Source organism: Peromyscus californicus, unplaced genomic scaffold (genome assembly GCF_007827085.1).
Source record: "Peromyscus californicus insignis strain IS unplaced genomic scaffold, ASM782708v3 Scaffold_16__1_contigs__length_79575227, whole genome shotgun sequence".
Classification (NCBI taxonomy): Eukaryota; Metazoa; Chordata; class Mammalia; order Rodentia; family Cricetidae; genus Peromyscus; species Peromyscus californicus.
This window is the reverse complement of record NW_026294458.1, coordinates 72,826,556-72,845,782: the sequence shown is the minus strand read 5'-3', so window position 1 is coordinate 72,845,782 and position 19,227 is coordinate 72,826,556. Positions and strand designations below refer to the sequence as shown.

Genomic DNA, 19,227 nt, shown 5'->3' with positions numbered 1-19,227 from the left:
ACCATTACCCTTGGAAATCATTCTTAGCTTCCCCAAGGAAGGCAACAGAGAAGCTAACTGGGACCAACACGTTTCCCTTTAGAAACTCTATTTTAGCACCCCTAAACACAAACCATATTTATGATTCTGAAAACAAATCGACTTGCTGCAAGTCACAGGGAAATGTAATGGAATCCAGCTACTATCACAAAAGCTACTACTTGGAAAGATCAAGGACTTTTCTAAAGGTCAAGCCATGGCTTAAGAAGTCCTGGTGATACTTTAGCTTCTGTATATAATATTAGCCAGTTTCTACAATGATTTTCTTGTACACTATGTATGCTTCCAAGAACTCATAACAGTGTACTTTATCTGAAGTACCTATCAAGCATCTAAGGCCTAACAATCTCCTGAATTAAGGTAAATTAAGCTCAGACCCTTCTTTCTCATATAGCCTTAGTAGTATTTATACTAACATTATAGACTCCTAACATTTCCCTAACCACCTCTAGGAATGTAGTTTGAGCACATAAATTCCCTTTTTCTGATATATTAACCAATTTTAGCTCTTAGTTAACCTCCTCCCTTACCACTCCCCTTTTGGGTTATAAAAGAAAGCCTGACGGTCACTGCCTGAGGAAAACTCTTGTTTGCCTTTATGACCCTGTAAGAATTCAAGCCTGGTGACCTTGCCTTAGCTATTGCATGGGTATATAACTGTAAACCTCAGAGACTTGGAGAGGATTTGAGGATTCTGACGGGAGAACTAGAAGAATGAGATGGAAGATGAGGCCAGACAGGGGAGAACAAGATGAGAGAGACCAAGATGGGGCAGAACTACGATGAGAGAATTAAGGTAGAACTTAGAGGGGACAGCAGATAAAGGTAGAGAGAAATCAGGCAAGAAAGGAGCTAGGCTTGAGTACAGAACTGTAGCTGTGTAGACAGAATTTTATCCCAGAGGAATAAAGTAGATGGACTAAGAGCTCGGTGTACTTAGATTCTTTTCCTGAAAATAATTCTCATCATTTGTAGCTTCTCTTCTAGGCCTCTGGGAAGAAGATTAAGACTGGCCCATAATAATATTCGAGATCGACTCATTATAAGTGTCACATTAAACCCTCAACCTTTGTGTTTTAAAACAATCTCTCATCTGGATGTGGTGAGGCACAACTTTAATCCCAACACATGGATGGCAGAGGCAGATTCTCTAAGAGTTCAAGGCCAGCCTGGTCTACAGAGAGAGTTCTAGGATAGCCAAGGCAATAGAGTGAGATCCTATCTCAAAAAACAAATCTCTGACCCTTTTTATGCTTCCTTTTGAACACCATCTTCAAATGTTTGGTTTCTCTCACACAGGTCCCTGAAGCTGAAGGGTTGCTGCCTGCTGCTTCCCACCTGTACAGTTCCCTCTGCTGCTCCCAGAACCACACAGAAGCAGATGGTGATGACTCTTCACTCTTCATTTCAGAGAGACTGTGCCCAACTCTCTGCTGAGGACTTCGAATATAAACACAGATCTTATTTGTCTTTTATTCAGTAAATAGGACATTCTGGAATGGTGTGTTCACACACTACTGGTGCAGGAGGATGACAGTCCCAGCGGGCTTCTCCTGACTAGATCTCTCCTTCTGGGATGGTGTGTTCATACACTATGGCTGCTTCTCTTAACATTTCTAGTCTTGACGTCTGAGTCTGTTTCAGGCCAGGATAATCTTTAAAAATTATCTTCCTGATTATAATTTCTACATGCCAGCATTTTTGTTACCTCTTGAATGTGCGTGATTCACAGGTGTGATCTCTGATTTCCTACATGCCTTCTCATTCTGGTTCTCTTTCACTGTGAGAGTACAATTCTGGTGAGCTTTGGTAATCGATGGGCACAAAAACGAACAACCTTGGTCTTTTACTTGATGCTTTTACTACATGGAATATATAAGTGCTCAGGAGAACAAAACGGGACCAGCCTTAAAACACTGAGCTAAGCTAAAGTCTCTTCTTTCATGGATAGTTCATCTTCATGCCAGGAAAGGAAACAGCCGAGTTTGGGATCCAGGCAAATTCTCTCAAGAATCAAATGTTACTTACCTAAAGGAAGGAGGAATGTACTCTGGAGGCAGGACAGGTGGCAGTGGCTGGCCAGACATGGCAACATCAATTAGGTGCATAGCCAGGATGAATTCTTCTGCTGTGAGTTTTCCATCTTGATCAATGTCAGAAAGATTCCTAATTCAACAAAAAATTCATGCAATCCAGTTCACGAAAATGCATGCTTCTTACTATTCACCAGTGATTTGCAAATTCTATTTCCTTACTCTGATCCTAAGCCAACAGAATCTTTCTGTGTGCCAGCTTGTAGAACAAGTACTATTTCAGACTACTGGAAGGACAAAAAATAATCCATACAGTTGGAATTGTCTTTAGGATTCCACAAATGCTAATTATGATTATAATGATCCTCTTCAATCCTTGCAAGCCATTGAAAATATATTATACTCAAGTTCTTGTAATGTGAAAATACTATGTACTAGACAAAGGACTGATAAAAGGTAACACAGCAAATTATTTCATGGTCTGTAAGACACACAAGCCCTGTTACACCAGATTTTACTCTTGATGAGAACCCATAGACAGTATGTAAATGAATGGGCATGCCTACATTTACAATAAAGCCGCCTACAAAAATGGGTGCAGGTCATGTTCCACCCATTGGCCGGCCATTCACTCTCTCATCTATGGATTGATGTTTGTAGCCTCCAGCCCCCCTCTAGAGTTGGGGGCATCTCTCTCTCCTCATTGTAGCAATCCAATCACCATCAGGCTTATGATGAACTTGTCCAAGTAGCTAATTACAGTAAACAGCTGATTGTTCTAGACTACCAATGGACATGTGAGAGCACACATGTATTCTCAAGAGGGTCAACAGCACAAACGCCACGTCAGGAGTCTGCCTTTGCTGATGACAACCAATCAAAAACTGTCTTCCTCTTTCTGCAATGTCTTCAGAGGTCACATGCTTCCTGGCTACTATCAATAAGGTGTAATTTCTATGAGCTAACAGTGGCCCTCTCAGAGGGCAGTTATGTACGTCTCTGACAAAACGGTCAAGTTACAGAGCGACAACTGCGATGTAAGGCAAGGAGCACCCGAGAGCCCACATTTCCTGCTGCTCACCTCTTCTCCCTGCCTGGCCCCATGGCTCTTCTGACTTACTTCTCTCCTCCTTAGATGTGTGCATCCTTTCAACGGAACAGACAGCCGCAAACCCACCCGTCACCTCCAGATGCTGTGCTCTCAGCTACTCCAATGTAAAGGAGACTGAAAGGGAGTTAAAACTCATGTTCCCTCATAAACTGGCTAAAAAAGGGCCATGAAAATTAAAGCATCTTTTTAGTGTGAAGAAGGAAAATATAACATTCCAACAGAGATACCTCAAATGTCTTAGGAAATCATCAATGAAAAGCATCAGGGGTATGAGAGCGACCTAACACATGCCAATCCAACTCCACAAATGTTATGTCTTAGATCTGTTTCAGAGTTGGTCCACTCTAAGTAAAAAGCAGACTCTAGAGCAGAAGGGAAGAGGGGAGGGGCTGTAGTATGGTCCCTTGTTGAGCAGCCATAGCCATTCCTGCCAAGACTTGGGACGTGGTAAGTGGACAGACACCAGGTCTATTTTCTAGGGAGCTATCAACACACAACTAAAAGAGGCAAGCTTGTGCCTAAAAACAGAAGGAAGGAAAGAAGGAAGGAAGGAAGGAAGGGAGGGAGGGAAGGAGGGAGGGAGGGAGGGAGGAAGGAAGGAAGGGGAAGGGAAGGGAAGGAAGAAAGAAAGAAAAGAAAAAAGAACAGCTGGAGTAACACTCATCAAGAGCTATTAAAAGTCATTATGCACTAACAGGGACATTTTGTGCCTCTCAAAGACAGAACACAGTAATAGCGCTAATGTAGTCTCACCCCAAAGAGCAAATATCAAAGTAGAACCAGAGAAGTGGTTTATGCCCAGGAGTGATGTGGTCCCTCAAAAGACACATGCTAACATCTGGAGACATCTAGGTTGTCAGAACTGAGGCTGGGGGTCATGGCTACCGGCACCAATTATCTGATGAGTAGAGGACAGAGATGTTACCATGCACAGGGCAGCCCCCCCAAAAGAACTGCTACCCCCAAATGCCACAGTGCTAAAACTGAAAAGCCTCATTCTAGATCTAATTATCATCTCACAGGAAATACAGAAACAAATTAAGCACCACCAGAGGAATACAGCAAAGTCAAGCCATTAGGAAACAATTCAATAAACTACCTCATTTTGTTTTGGGAAGACTTGGGGAGCAAATAGAGAACAAGAAAGGGTAATGTAGAGATTAAAGGGGACTTTTTAAAATATATCAATTAATGAGCTGGAGAGATGGCTCAGTGGTTCAGAGAACTTGCTGCTCTCTCAGAAGACCCAGGTTCGGTTCCCAGCACCACAGAGTGGGGCTCCCAACCATCTCTAACTCTGCCCTCTTCTGACCTCCAAGGGTACCAGGCATGCACATGGTAGAGAAATATGTGTAGGCAAAACACATACACGTAAAATAAAATAATATTTAAAAGAAATTTAGATTGATCAATGAAATATTATATAGGTTTGTTTCACTCCCTTGAACAAATAAAACTATACAAACCATTAGCTGATGTAAGACATTCGATGATTAGCTCATTAATTTGATAGGAATGACTACCTAGTTAGGTGAACTACTGGCATTATGGATAAAGTTAATGAAATATATTTAAATATTTATAGGTAAAACAATAAGAGGCTTGGCTTGAAGTCATGGGGGAAAAGGAACCTGGCCTTGGGTTAGGAGTTGTTAGTCTGTCTTGAGTTCTTGGGGCTCACTGTGCTAACATCCCTGTCCTTGTAGCAAGAGCATTGATTATCACAACTTACTCAAAACTACACATATTCCATCTTCTCTAAATAAGGACATGAATCTAAAATCCCGAGGAAAAACCACTCTAAGTTTCTACTTTATACAAACCGAGGAACTTGTACTTCCTTACCATATTGAAGCCAGTTGAGCTTGGGGTAAACTTGATTGCATAAGAATAGTTCTTGCTTGGGGACCTAACCAGAAATCAGAGAAAAGATATAACGATGAATCAAACATCCCCTGCACATAGAGTCTAGATGCTGCACACAGGATGTGCAATCTCGTGCAATCACAACACTGCACTCAGTATGTGCTATTATCCAGAGCTCTGTGAAAGGAACAAAGTTCAACAAAAGGGAAGAAACAGGAAACCCACAATGACCAGTGAGGAGTGAGCACAGAAAGACCAGGGCTTCAAACACAGCCTGCCCTCTCGGCCAGACTACCCCTCTTTTTGTACTGGGGTTTTACTTACAAATGGAGACAGAATAGCTACAAATTAAACATCTTCAGCCACAGCTACCACCCGCTGATTTCACCACGATGGTCATCACACAACTTAAGGGAAGAGTCAGCCACTCTGCAGGAAGAGGGGCCCTAACAGAGCCCGTCTAATGCCATCACCACATACACCCACTACACATATGTTAAGGATGTGAGTGACTGAAGATTGCACAACAGTTACTAGAATTGCAACTTTGCTTTCAAAATCAGTTTTCTGTTGTTAAGATAATGATAAATATCTTCATTTCTGGCACAAAAAACTTAAGCTATGAGATTGAAAACTGTAAGTGCAGATTCTGAGCAGTGTCGGGGGAGGCAAATACGTCATAGTTCCCGCTCTGTCTCAAGGCGCAGTCCCAGGACTACACATGGACCAGGAAATGGGAAGCCATAGCAGTGACTCCAGGAAGACTCCTTACCCGTGCGGACACCTCACATCTCCATTATTGAGTTTCCAGACGTCTCCTTACTGGGAAACACAGAAACAGGTGTGTTCGTGCACAGCCAAGAGCAGAGACCATGAGATCCAGCACCATGACTTCCCCAAAGGAAGGGAGAAGTACCAACAGGCAAGAGGCTGCAGGCTGCTGGCTAGGTACATCCTTTGCTGAGCGGAGGCAGCTCCTCACTCAGGGGCTTGCTCATTTCCAGGGGCCCGTGAGCACATCCAGGACCCACTGGAAGGACCCTAACATTGGGCTCAGCACCCATGCAAAGTACCCAGCAGGTGACAATTACCATGTCCGTTACTGGCAATATTTTAACTTTTATTTACATATAACATATTAGCAAAAAAGTATACATTAATTCATACACTTAAACACAATCAAAGCATACATTTTCTTAGAATTCATTTTATTTATTTGGGGAGAGGGGTTCAAGAAAGGGTCTCTCTGTGTAGCCCTGGCCATCCTGGAACTCGCTCTGTAGACCAGGCTGGCCTTGAACTCACAGAGATCTGCCCTTGGCTGTCATGGAACTCATTAAATAGACCAGGTTGGGCTCAAACTCACAGAGATCTGTCTGCCTCTGCCCCCAAGGCCTCAACTCTAGACAAAGAAGTGCAGGTCCTCTCTCCTTTTTAAAAGCATAGGATAACATATATATCAAATTATGTGACAAGAAAGGGGCGTGTGTCTAGCCAGCTGCTTCAACTAGATCACCAGGAAATTCACAGGGTAAGTAAGGGCCACTCTGAAGATGGACTAACTAGCATCCCAACACACTCTTTATGTAGCCAGAACTTCATGACACGCTTTAGAATCTGAAACCAGATTTAGGAAACCAAAGTTTGATGACATTTTTACTGACTGCACAACAGTCACAAAGATAAAATTTACACCTTAAATGTTTGCTGTGAAACTGCAGCAGAATGCTACCTGGGGATCACATTCAGAACAGAGGAGAGGACACACACTAACACTGGCATCTGCTGCAGGCTGTGCCCTGGGTCAGTTAGGCTGTAGGAAATGTACAACTCTTGGGAGGCTAAAAGCGACAATACATGTGAACACAGGGAATGAAAACGCTGGTAAAAGCATGTCACAAGTCTTTCTCTGTCCTACTAGCCAGCTCCCAAATAACGACACAGAGACTTATTATTAATTATGAAAGCTCGCCCTATAGCTTAGGCTTGTTCCTAACTAGCTCTGGTAACTTAAATGAACCCATTTATACTAATGGACGTTCTGCCAAGTGGCATGACCTCTCTTCCATCTTACACCTCCTAGTTCCTCTCCGTATATCCTGGCATCTCTGCCTTTCTTCTTCCCAGAGTCCTCTCTGTTCCTGGAAGTCCTGCCTAACCTCTTCCTGCCTAGCCATTGGCCATTCAGCTCTTTATTAGACCACTCACAGTGACACATCTTCACAGTGTGCAAATACCCTATAACACAAGCAGAGTCTAGCTTCTCCTCCACGTCACAGAAGAGCACATTACCTGCCACTTTTGTATTTTAACTGGTATTTCTAAAACAAGGCCATCGCAACTGCAAGGTTGAGAACTACTGAACTAGATAAGCTATAATTATGTGTTTAGGGGGGGAAAAAAAAACGCTTCTTAGTTCTTTTAAAACTAGAACTCACAAAAAATTAAAAAAAAAAAGAACCAAGAGCAGAGTATAAAAGGACTGTTTTCCTGGGGCCTCTGGGCTTGGCTCTCTGGACGCCCTTTTTTCTTTCTCCTGGAAGAGCAGCTGCTTTGGGGATTCCGAGTGCTCAGAACTATTTCCACAGTTCTCAAGAGGCTGACTTTCTCGAGGCCAGCCTGGTCTATAGAGCAAGTTCCAGGACAGCCAGGACTATACACAGAGAAACTCTGTCTCGAAAGAAGAAAACAGTAACAACCAAAGAGGTTGACTTTCCCAGTTCATCAAGCTCCTCATCAGCTCCACTTCCACCGTCTAATGCTGCCTAGGAAACCCCTATAGATTCCCCATAAATACATACAGGGAACATCATTTGTTGCCACTTAAAACATACTATATTAATTTTCATTTATTTTTTAATGATTACACAACAGTCTGGCTTGAAGATAAAATTTACACCTTAAATGCTTGCTGGAACAAACTAGAATACTTCAAATCTTACTTTTTGCCCCAGATACTGAAAGGTTCTAAATTCAAGTATCTAAGTCATTTCTTCAAGATGTAGGTGCTCCATTTATCATTCATAAAAACACACCCCAACATGAAAGAATTTCTAAACCAATTCACAATTCACAACAAATACCAACAATGTTCTAAAGCAATACTGAGTGTGTCTGGAGTGCAGTGTCAGACACACCCACTCAAAGTGACACTATGGAGCATTTCTTCGGTGTCTGCACGGGCTAGGGTGGGTTTTGAGCTTTTTTGTGGTTGTTGTTGTTTTCTTTTTGGTTTTTCAAGACAGGGTTTCTCTGTGTAGCCCTGGCTGTCCTAGAACTCACTTTGTAGACAGAGATCCTCCTTCCTCTGACTCCTGAGTGCTGGGATTTTTTAATGCCTCCGAAAAATCCTGCGAGCTGCTCCCTATTGGTGAAATTTTGGAAAAGTGTGGTGTGTAGAGAATTGACAAGCGCTGACTTTTTGCCCCGTAGATGCATGTGTTTATCCGAGGTGACTGTGGAGATCTATTATGCAGACAGGGTTCAAGAGCAGAACAGACCTAAGGCTTCCTCCAGTCATTTTTTTTTAAACAAAGACTAATTTCTCATCTGGAAGTAAAGGTATAATCACAAGCAATAGTAAAACAACATATGAAGAACCAGAACTTTCAAATGTTGTTACAGATCAAACTAAGAACTGGCACAGGCTAGGCAAGCAGTCTGTCAATGAGCTGCACCCTTCACTTCACTACTGCTCTGCCACTGTGTAAAGCTTAGCGGTGTATGGTAAGGACTGCAATTTCCCACTCATACCAAAAGCTAAACAACATCTTCCTGATTGTCCTCATGCGAAAGCCTACCATGGTCCTGTCTTAATAAAATCACTCAAATGCTTGCAAGTTGTTTGAGTTCTGTGTGTAATGATTTGCCCAGTCAAATCATGCTCCTTCCTTTTCCCACTTGTTGGAGGACTTAACAGTTCACAAGAGGTCTCTATATGCCTTCTAAAGATTGTGCTTTCTCTATAACATTCCAATGGGTAGTTGTAATAAAACCTCACAATAAAGGCTTGGGATGGCATCTGAAATGCTTCTCTATCTATACTTCTGACCTGGATAACAGAATCAATACACTTTAGAAAACCCACTGAGATCCTATAAATTAATTCTGAACTTTTCACACATGAAGAAATGAGATCCAAAAGGGATGAGCACCAGCCAATCACGACAGAGCAGAGTCCCTTCATCCCACACCTTTGCCCTGCATCCGGCCTCAGCCTGACCCATGGAACAGGCAACGTCAACGACAAAGGCGCTCTTCAGAAGCCCAGGATGCTCTGCTCGCAGCACTTTTCTCTTCACTCATGTCCCACTTCTCTAATGAGTGGCTTTCAACGTGCAAGCGGGTTCCTGGTCTATGGTCCATTTTACCAACAGGCGGGAGAGGGTGAAGACCAGAGGCGGAGGAGAACAGGGTAAGCATGGATGGCGTTATCAGTAGTTGAGAACACAAGGTAACACAGATAGTGGAATAGGAAAGAGAGGAGACATTTGGAAAGCACTTTTGACTCAGTGTCTAGAAACCACCCACAGTTAAAGCGAGGACTGTAGTTCACTGAATTTTCGTCTGTAAATACCTGTTAGGTGTCCACTCATGGTTTTGTCGTGGCTGTTGAACAACTGTCTGTATTTCAGTCTTGATGACTGAGGCACGGCCCACTCTGCTGCTGGAGGGGCACTGCGGGGACAGAGGAGGGAGAGGGGACACAGGGTGAGATATGGCTGGCTGAGGCTCGAGAACTTGTCTAACACCTCAGGTTGGCAGCGGTTCCTTTTTCCTCCTGGGGGCACTGGTGTCAATCCCAGGACCCCTGCAGCAGGCCAAGGTCCCACTCAGCCACACCTGCAGTGCTTCTACATTCCTTAAGTTACAAACATCCTTCAAAAGAGGGGAATTAGGGGCTGGAGAGACGACTCAGCAGTTGAGAGTGCGTGCTTCCGGAGGACTCGGGTTTAGTTCCCAGCACCCATGTCATGCAGCTCACACTGCCTGTGACCCAGCTCAGGGCTCCAACACCCCCTTCTGGCTTCTGCAGGCATCTGCACACATACGGCATACAAACACACACACACACACACACACACACACACACACACACACACACACACACAGAGAAATCCTTAAAGAACTAACAAAACCAATTTCTACATATAATTTAACAATCTAAATGTTCCAGTAATATGAAAAAAATACCAGGAACCGAGGCATTATATACTGCCCAGGTTTTCCTAAGGATACAGGAATTTCCCCTTTAGTTAAAAAGCCATGCTGGCAATTGCCTTTTAAAAAGTACCCTTTAAAATACTTACCTTTCTACAACAAAATATAGACGCATTTCTTTTTTGATTTTACATTTCTTTATCTGTTTGAGGTGTATATACCTCTGTGTGTGTGTGTGTGTGTGTGTGTGTGTGTGTGAAAGAGAGAAAGAGAGAATGTGCACATGCCATGGCACGTGTGTAGAGGCCAGAGGACAACCTGCAGGAGGTGGTTTTCTCTGTCCGCCTGGGGGTCCTGGGAACTGAACCCAGGTCCTCAGTATTGGAGGCAAGCACTCTTCTTACCCACTGAGCCATCTTACAGTCCCTAGGCCCACTTCTTACCCACTGAGCCATCTTACAGTCCCTAGGCCCACTTCTTACCCACTGAGCCATCTTACAGTCCCTAGGCCCACTTCTTATCCCACTGGGAGGTTTCAATTCTGGCCAATGGAAAACCTCCCAGAGAGGAAACAGGATATGTCCAGGGTCCTGGCTAATCAGTGGAGCGGTCATGGACAAAGCTCCACTTTCTTGACTGTAATCCAACACTGATGTCTCCTGGCCAATGTGCTACAACACTGACCTGAGGAAACCCTGCGAAGAGTGAGCCTGGGCAATTCCTTCCTTCTGCAGGCGACACAGCCCACACAAGTATCACACCGACACACATGGCTTGAAAGGTCCAATGTCTAAGTTAAACAACCGAAACCCAATGGAGACAGAGAGGGCGGATGACAAGTCAGCCTCCACATGAATCTCCTTCCACACTTACAGGGATTCAGGTCACACATACCAAATCAAGATTTTAACCACACACTGAAGTTTTAGTTAATATTTATTACCATGTGTGGTGTCCATGTACTTACACATACTACACCAAGTTCTTAAGCGTCAGCTTTCAACAGCTGGAAAGTAACAAACTCACCTTCTTTAGTTCCTAAGTTTCGTAATGAAAACACTCACCACAATGGATTCTGCTGTGAGCACCTCTGCAGCACTTCTCTCATTTTGTCTAATATTTTGCTGATTCCAGCTCCTGCCTATTTATTAAAGGGAACAACTACCTTGCTCCTGCACTGCAAAGATAAAGTGCTGCACACAGACGCCCGCCCAGATTAGACTTATCAAGCCGCCTACCACATCCTGAGAGTTTACGCAGACTGAAAACTTATGAAGCATGTCACCTAAAAGGCAGCTCTACCACAGAAAAGGTACAGCTTCACATTTCTGGAAAGATCACGACCCACATGGAAAACCCAACTATCTAAAAGCTCTAATATTTGCTAACCATCAATAAGTCACGTGACTGTAATAAAGCAATTTTAAGGCAGAATTTAACGACATGTAAGAAAAGTTAAAGCCACAGACTTCAGCCCGAGATAGGGAGGAAATTTAATATGAAGATGAGCTTAAATCTCAGCCCTAGGAAAAAAAGGGGGGAGTGTAAAAGAAACATATACAGGGTAACAGGGAACTATGGTTGGCCACATAGAAAAAAGGGGGTGAAAGAAACAGAGATAATAGGGAACTATGGTTGGCCACATAGAAGCAAGGAGACTATAGAGCTTCTCTCAAAACTGAGCCACACATACAATTATTGTGAACACTAGTCTGAAAAATGTTTTATTAAAATTGGTGTTCACTACTGTTCGACTACTAAGTCAGACATTATGAGATTATGACAGTATTAAAAGCCAGTCCAACTTTGGTTCAAATCTCATAAAAAATTAATAACCTTTTAAAGGATTAATAGGAGATCATTAATTGGCTTTTCGAGCTCCCCAGAGTCTGTTCTAGTCCATCCAATTCTATTTCTTTCCTGGTGCTGGTGGTGAACGCTGTTCCTCGAATGTGCTGGGCAAGCGCCCTCCCACTGAGCAGCAGCACATCCAACCTGTGCTACTGTACGCTTGCTTAAAAAGATTGGGGAAATGGCATGTCCTTGGTTTGTCACAGTAAGTAAGTGATAAATTCTAATAGCATTATGCAGAATTTTAAAAGGCATTAGCATTCCACAAAATTAAACAAGGTAAAAATAAAGGAGGAGCTATGCAGAGACCACTCAGTGGTTTAAAGCACTTGCTGCTCCTGTAGAGGATGCAGATTTGATTACTAGCACCCATTGATAGTTCACAACCCTATGGAACTTCAGTTCCAGAGGATCCAACACTCTCCGCTGACCTCCGTGGGCACCAGGCATGTGGTGCACATACATACATACATACATACATACATACATACATACATACATACATACATGTACATACATACAGGCAAAACACTAAACCCATGAACTAAATCTTAAAAAAAAATTAAGATTAACAAAATCCATTTAAAGGGAATTAAATAATGCCTTACTAACTTTTCCATTAAAAACAAGCAGTCTTAACTGGGCGGCAGTGGCGCACGCCTTTAGTCCCAGCACTCAGGAGGCAGAGCCAGGCAGATCTCTGTGAGTTCAAGGCCAGCCTGGTCTAAGAGTGAGATCTATCCAGGACAGGCTACACAGAGAAACCCTGTCTCGAAAAACCAAACCAAACCAAACCAAACCAAACAAAAACAAACAAACAAACAAAAAAAACAAAAGAAAACAAGCAGTCTTACCTGGCTACATCAAATGATTGTGCCTTCTGTAATTTAGTGTTTAATTGTGACCCTGGACCAGATCTGCTGAAGGAAGAACTCTTTGGCAATGTGGCTGCTGTAACATAAAATATTATGAGTAATTTTAAGTCTATAAAAATTAGAAATTTTTCTTATTTAAAACATGTAAACACCGAGTCATAAAATCTAAAGCAGTGACAACCCTCCTTTTCTTCAGTGTGGAGTCCCAGCTACGAGCCCTTTACTCCGTCTCCTGCCTAGATTTACTTGTCCTGCTGAGAAGCCCTGACTGAGCCATAATGCTGGCATCCACAGAACTTTGCTCTCTAGTGAACATTTAGTGTCCCATTTTGTAGGTACTGTCCCAAGTCAATGAAGTAACGGCTTAAATATATGTAAGATGGCATTTTCTGCCCGGAGGTGGTGGCACATACCTTTAATCCCAGCACTCAGGAGGCAGAGGCAGGTGGATCTCTGAGTTCGAGGCCAGTCTGGTCTACACAGTGAGATCTGGGATAGCCAACGCTACACAGAGAAAGCTTATCTCAAAAAAACGAAACCAAGGGCTGGAGAGATGGCTCAGAGGTTAAGAGCACTGACTGCTCTTCCAGAGGTCCTGAGTTCAATTCCCAGCAACCACATGGTGGCTCACAACCATCTGTAATGAGATCTGATGCCCTCTTCTGGCCCACAGTCATACATGCTGTATACATAATAAATAAATAAATATTTTTAAAAAAAAAAACGAAACCAAAAAAAGGCATTTTTTTTTTACTACTAAATTATTAGTTCCAGATGTAGCAGCCAAGAAGCCACAGGCTGGCCAGTGTTGGCCAGATAATTGTGATGCTAGGGAGGGACAGATTTGTGTGACTCTCATTTGACCTGATGAGACCCTACCCATACCCTCCACCCCTCACCCTGTCTAGTGTCTTGTAACACTGGCCAGAGCATGTGGATTCCCTCTTCCACACACAGCTGCATGAGCTCCGTCAGCAGCTAGCACAGACGCAGTCGCTCACTCACACGAAGGACTGCACAGGACTAAACTAACGGAGGCCCAGTGCGTTCCTTCTCTCACTGGAATATACTGCCCTAAGTGCAGGTCACCTCAGGAACAGTAACAGTGACACAGATATGATGCTAAAGTTTACGTGACGGCTACACTGCTAAATTTCCTCAGATAGACCCAAGCAGCTTTTTTAAAAGATTCCCAAATTGCTATAAATTTTTATGATTGTTAGACCAGGCTATCTATATCTACAGAAGATGCTGTCTTTTAATTATAGGAAAAGACTTTAAATAAAGTCTCAAAATGAAATTAAACCAAGAACAAAAATAACTACATCCTTTCCTTCAATTAAACAAGCGCTTAATATTGTAAGCTTAATATATCTGGCCATTTAATTGACTTTCTTCCCCCATTCAGTCTGGTTCGTTCTCCTTGTTCAAAGATCCACAGTGCTCACTTTTCCTCACCACGGAATTCTATTCAGAGGATAGGCTTCTGTATTAGCCATTCACAGAAGTTGAAGAATAGAAGTAACCGATACTTGAAAATACAAAATGTTCAGATATTGCTCAGTCTCTGCTGCTCTTATTGAAAGGAAATTATGCTCTTGGCTTTCACTGTTGAGTTCCTTTGTCTACAGAGGTGCCCGAGTTCTGCAGTGACATTCCCTTTCCCTCCTGCTACTCTTAGCGTGCGCCATGTCATATGCTGGGAGAAAATGAGGATCCAATAGGAGCATGGCCTACGCTCTCTTTCTCTGTAAGGAAGTAGTATCCTTTAGCTCTAACTAGAAAGTAACACGATATCTACAAGAAAGAACAGCAAACTGTAAGTGGTGGCAACGGTCTGCCGTGGGCACCTACCAGGATGAGCAAACGCAGGCAGAGGCTGGATGACGGGAGGCGTCCCGTTGGCCAGGGGAGGCACTGCTGCTGGAGGAACAGAGGATACTAAGGGTGGAGACATTCCAACGACGGGGATGGAGCCCATGGGCACTGGAGCAACAGCAGTAAGTGGTGGCATGCTAGCAATTCCTCCTATACCTACAAGAAAACAGCCCAGCCAAACTCAGCCAGTCACACGGTAACGTTCAGCAACACTGAACCCAGTCCTGCTGTCCCAGATGCAGTCTGTCCCCACATAAAACAGTCACAGGGCTGAGAGTACGGCTCGCTGGGAAGTGCTTGCTAGGCTGACACACACAGCTATGGCTTCCACACTCAGCACTGCACGAAGAAAATTCTTTAAGTTTACACACACACCCTCAGGTTAAACAGTCAGAGAAGACAAAGGTTTATGTCAAGAATCACAAGGCCCTTGAGTTCTCTTTCTCACGTGGCCCATGGTTAGTCTTTACAGTTTCCTCTATCACCCACACTATTCTTTTCGGGAACAAGGAAAGGACTGTATGCTGAGAGAGACACTGCCAGCCGCCATGATGAGAAACAGCATGTGAAGATGCCGGTAAGCCACGAGCCATGTGGCAAGGTGTAGATTAATAGAAATGGATTAATTTAAGCTGTAAGAACAGTTAGCAAGAAGCCTGCCACAGCCATACAGTTTGTAACCAATATAAGTCTCTGTGTTTACTTGGTTGGGTCTGAGATGCTGTGGGACTGGCAGGTGAGAGAGATTTGTCCTGACTGTGGGCTAGGCAGGAAAACTCTAGCTACAGATGGTGCCCAACGTGGGGCAAGAGTTTCCACCTAAAACCTGAGAAAAGATTCTAAAACGGAGCTAAAAACAGTTCCTAATTGTCTCTCTCAAATGAGCGGCCGCTGCAGGTTTGAGCTACTTGTGGGTTCCTAGCGTGCGCGCTCGACCTGCAGTTTGGCGGGAATGAGGCCTCTGCAAGTGGCACATTAAGCTACATGGTGGATTTAGCCTTTGCTAGTACAAAACAAAAAAAAGAGGTTTCTGGGCTACATGCTGCTTGGATAAAAGCATAGACCCACGATAGCTCCCAGAGCTGGTGGAAAAGTACCACGCCATGTTGGGAAGCTAAGGTGGGCGGAGCCAGCAGCCACAGCTGCTGCAGCTTAAAGCAATAGACTCACAATAAGACAGATTCAGATGTAATAATTTACAATGTGTGTAAAATATACGTAGGCTTGAAAGAGACAAAAAAGGTGATATATACAGTTATAAAAACAAATACATAGTTTTAAAAAATAAAGTCTTTAAAGAGACAGTAAAATTAATATAAAAAATAAGCCACGTAAAGATAAATATTACACAGAGAATCTAGATTGTGTTGTCTTTGGGATTTTTAACTACAAAAAAACATTTGATTATAAAAGTTGTTGAGTTATGCCAAAATGTATATTTTAAAAGTACCTTGACTTCAAAATTTGGATATAAGGATATGTTGCTTTGGAAAGGAGATTCTGCTTTTGTTCCCACAGAAAGCCAGAGGCTATGGATTTGTTCCAGATTAAGATACATCAGGTTTGACCAGCCAAGACCCCCTGAAAGGTGACACCAAGGCCCAGATGATCCAACATCCAGAATGGTTTCAAGGCAACTGGCTCAGACGATACAGCCTCACGGACTACTCCATGATCCTAAAATTTTCTTTGTTTTCCCAGAAGATACAGCGCCCCCCTCCAGCAGAAAGTAGTAAGAGAAACTACGCCCAAATTCCCAAATATACCAAACTGACTTTGGAGATGTGTAAAGGTTAAAACCTTCCTTTTTAAGAAAAGAAAAGGGGAAGTGCTGTGGGATGGTCTGTATGTCAAATGTGTTGCTGATTGGTCAATGAATAAATCACTGATTGGTCAGTGGCCAGGCAGGAAGTATAGGCGGGACAAGGAGGAGAATAAAGCTGGGAAGTGGAAGGCTGAGTGAGGGAGACACTGCCAGCCGCCACCATGACAAACAGCATGTGAAGATGCCGGTAAGCCACGAGCCATGTGGCAAGGTATAGATTAATAGAAATGGATTAATTTAAGCTGTAAGAACAGTTAGCAAGAAGCCTGCCACAGCCATACAGTTTGTAACCAATATAAGTCTCTGTGTTTACTTGGTTGGGTCTGAGATGCTGTGGGACTGGCGGGTGACAGAGATTTGTCCTGACTGTGGGCCAGGCAGGAAAACTCTAGCTACAGTACGCGCAGCCTGGAGACGATTCATCAGGACGAGAATCAGTAAGAAAAGCATAAGGGTCGGAGATGCAGCTTGGTTAGTAGAGCGTTTTTTGTGGTACACAGGAATCAGGGGTTCGACCCCAGTATCTCACAAACCATGTGTGGAGGCACATGCTTGCAATCCAAGAACTCTAGAGAACTGTAACCTCTGATCCAGAACAGAGTTGTAAATTCAAGGTCACCCTTAGATACATAGAGAGTTTGAGGCTAGCCTGGGCTACAGAAGACTGTGTTTAAAACAACAAAAAACAGTAATGGAAGTAGATTTAATGGCAACAAATGTACTGAATAGACTTTGGGTCTCATTAATTTTTGTGTGATGTTTTTATTTGCAAGTTCTTAAAGAAATAATAAAATTTACCAAAAAATTTAAAAAGGAAAAAAATAAAGGTACCAAAAATAAAAAGGAGTAACAAATCAGCCATTTTTCCTGCCTCTTCAATATATATCGCACCTAAAAGTAACCGAACAGTTACTGAGAGAAGTATCTCTTTATAAATATGTTCTAACCAATAAAAGCATATTGGGACTAGAACAAATGCTCTTTTATATTTGTCTCCACTTTAACAGCTTCGTGATTTTCCTAAGTAAACACTCTTGTAAAGTATAGCCAAGAGTGGTGCCCATGTCTACAATCCTAGCACTTGGTAGTAGAGGCAGGAGGAGCAGGGGTTCGAGCCCAGCCTGAGCACATGCAACACTGCTTTAGAAATACATTAGCTAAGTGTCTATCATTAATTACTCAGCTCACTACTGAAGCTCAAAGGGTCCTCCTCTGGGCAAGGTGGTCTCTCTAGGGTGGCACCTTCCGAACTGACCACTATCAAAGAACACACCTTCTAAGTTCATCACGGATATGTCATACTTCAAGTCTAGAACCAGATATTTTCTTTTTCCCAAGAAATTCTGGTTTCCGATAGCAAGAAATGCTATGTCCACAATCTGGGGATGCCACAGTTGCTGGGGTCAACCATTGTTTTTAGACCTTTTCAGTGGAGAGGACAGAGAAAGGAGGTAGGTGATGAACAGACAGAGTGGATGGGTAAGTGAAAACACAGTGAAGACTGGTATACCCCTGAGACCTGACAAGCTGGCCAGAGTTTGTCTGTGCTCCATTTGAAAATCACTTTTTCAGGACATTAAAAATTCCTAGTTCAGCCAGGCATTGGTGACACACACCTTTTATCCCAGCACTCGGGAGGCAGAGCCAGGCAGATCTCTGTGAGTTCGAGGCCAGCCTGGGCTATAGCGTAAGATCCAGGACAGGCACCTGAACTACACGGAGAAACCCTATCTCCAAACAATCAAACAAGCAAACTCCCTGGTTCATATTTCCCTGGGAATCCTGACGATGTCACTCAACTTTCTTTTGCAACAATGCACTGCTGTCAACGTCTGAAACTAATCTATCTTCCCTTACGAACCACATGATGTCCTTTTCTGCACGCTCACATGATATTTAAAGAGGAATTTACCCCAGGGCTGGTCTTTTCAGGTTAAGTACTATCAGACATGCTCTTCTACTTCAGGAGAATGGCCCTGAATTCCTGTTACGGTTTGCTTTGTTCCCTGGTGGGAGATTCTTCATGAATTCCTACCCAACTTTTTAAAATTTCAGTATCTGTCAGTTCCTTTTTATATCTACAGCTTCATTTTCTTCTAATTTTAAAAAAGGTTTTTATTTCTCTTTAGAGTAGTATCTCTGAAGCTGCTTCTAGCTTCATTTTCTTCTAATTTTAAAAGAGGTTTTCATTTCTCTTTAGAGGAGTCTCTCTGAAGTTGCTTCTAGCTTCGTCTTTGTTTGTTGAATAAAGGTTCGCTGTCCACGCTTTGCTGAGCCCTGCCACCTCGCTACTGGGACGTTTAAATCCTGGGTTAGTTGGTGTCTGAAGACCTGTGTCATGTCCACAGCATCCTGCGGCTTGTCTGAACCGGTGGTACCACCGCCTGCAGGGGCGGAGGGACCTCAGCTGTACCGTGGTTTTCTAATAATAACTCAGTGTAGGAAGACCGCTTCCAACCTCTCTGTTGTCGATCTGTACTGAGTCCGTTTTCTGGACTTTCCGGGCTCTGCCCCACGCCCCCCACTTCTTCAGCACCTCCTTCCCTTGTCTCTTACTCTGCCCCATGTGCCTAGCCTCGGGACGGGCTT

At 43.3% G+C, this 19,227-nt stretch overlaps 1 protein-coding gene across 10 annotated transcripts in view; it reads right to left on the bottom strand.

The window, feature by feature from the left end:
* Itsn1 (intersectin 1) overlaps positions 1–19,227 on the bottom strand; it is a 193,227-nt gene that overhangs the window by 101,530 nt on the left and 72,470 nt on the right. For 9 of the 10 annotated variants that reach the window (XR_008218920.1, XR_008218921.1, XM_052741204.1 and 6 more), the window contains exons 6-10: positions 14,790–14,969; positions 12,915–13,011; positions 9,626–9,726; positions 5,029–5,092; positions 2,068–2,205 (exon numbers count right to left, since the gene is read on the bottom strand). Coding sequence is in view for 8 of the 10 variants with exons in the window: in XM_052741204.1 (XP_052597164.1) it covers positions 2,068–2,205; positions 5,029–5,092; positions 9,626–9,726; positions 12,915–13,011; positions 14,790–14,969 (580 nt within the window). In the remaining 2 variants the exon portion in view is untranslated. The remainder of the gene's footprint in view (positions 1–2,067; positions 2,206–5,028; positions 5,093–9,625; positions 9,727–12,914; positions 13,012–14,789; positions 14,970–19,227) is intronic. The other variant, XM_052741199.1, reaches the window with a different exon arrangement.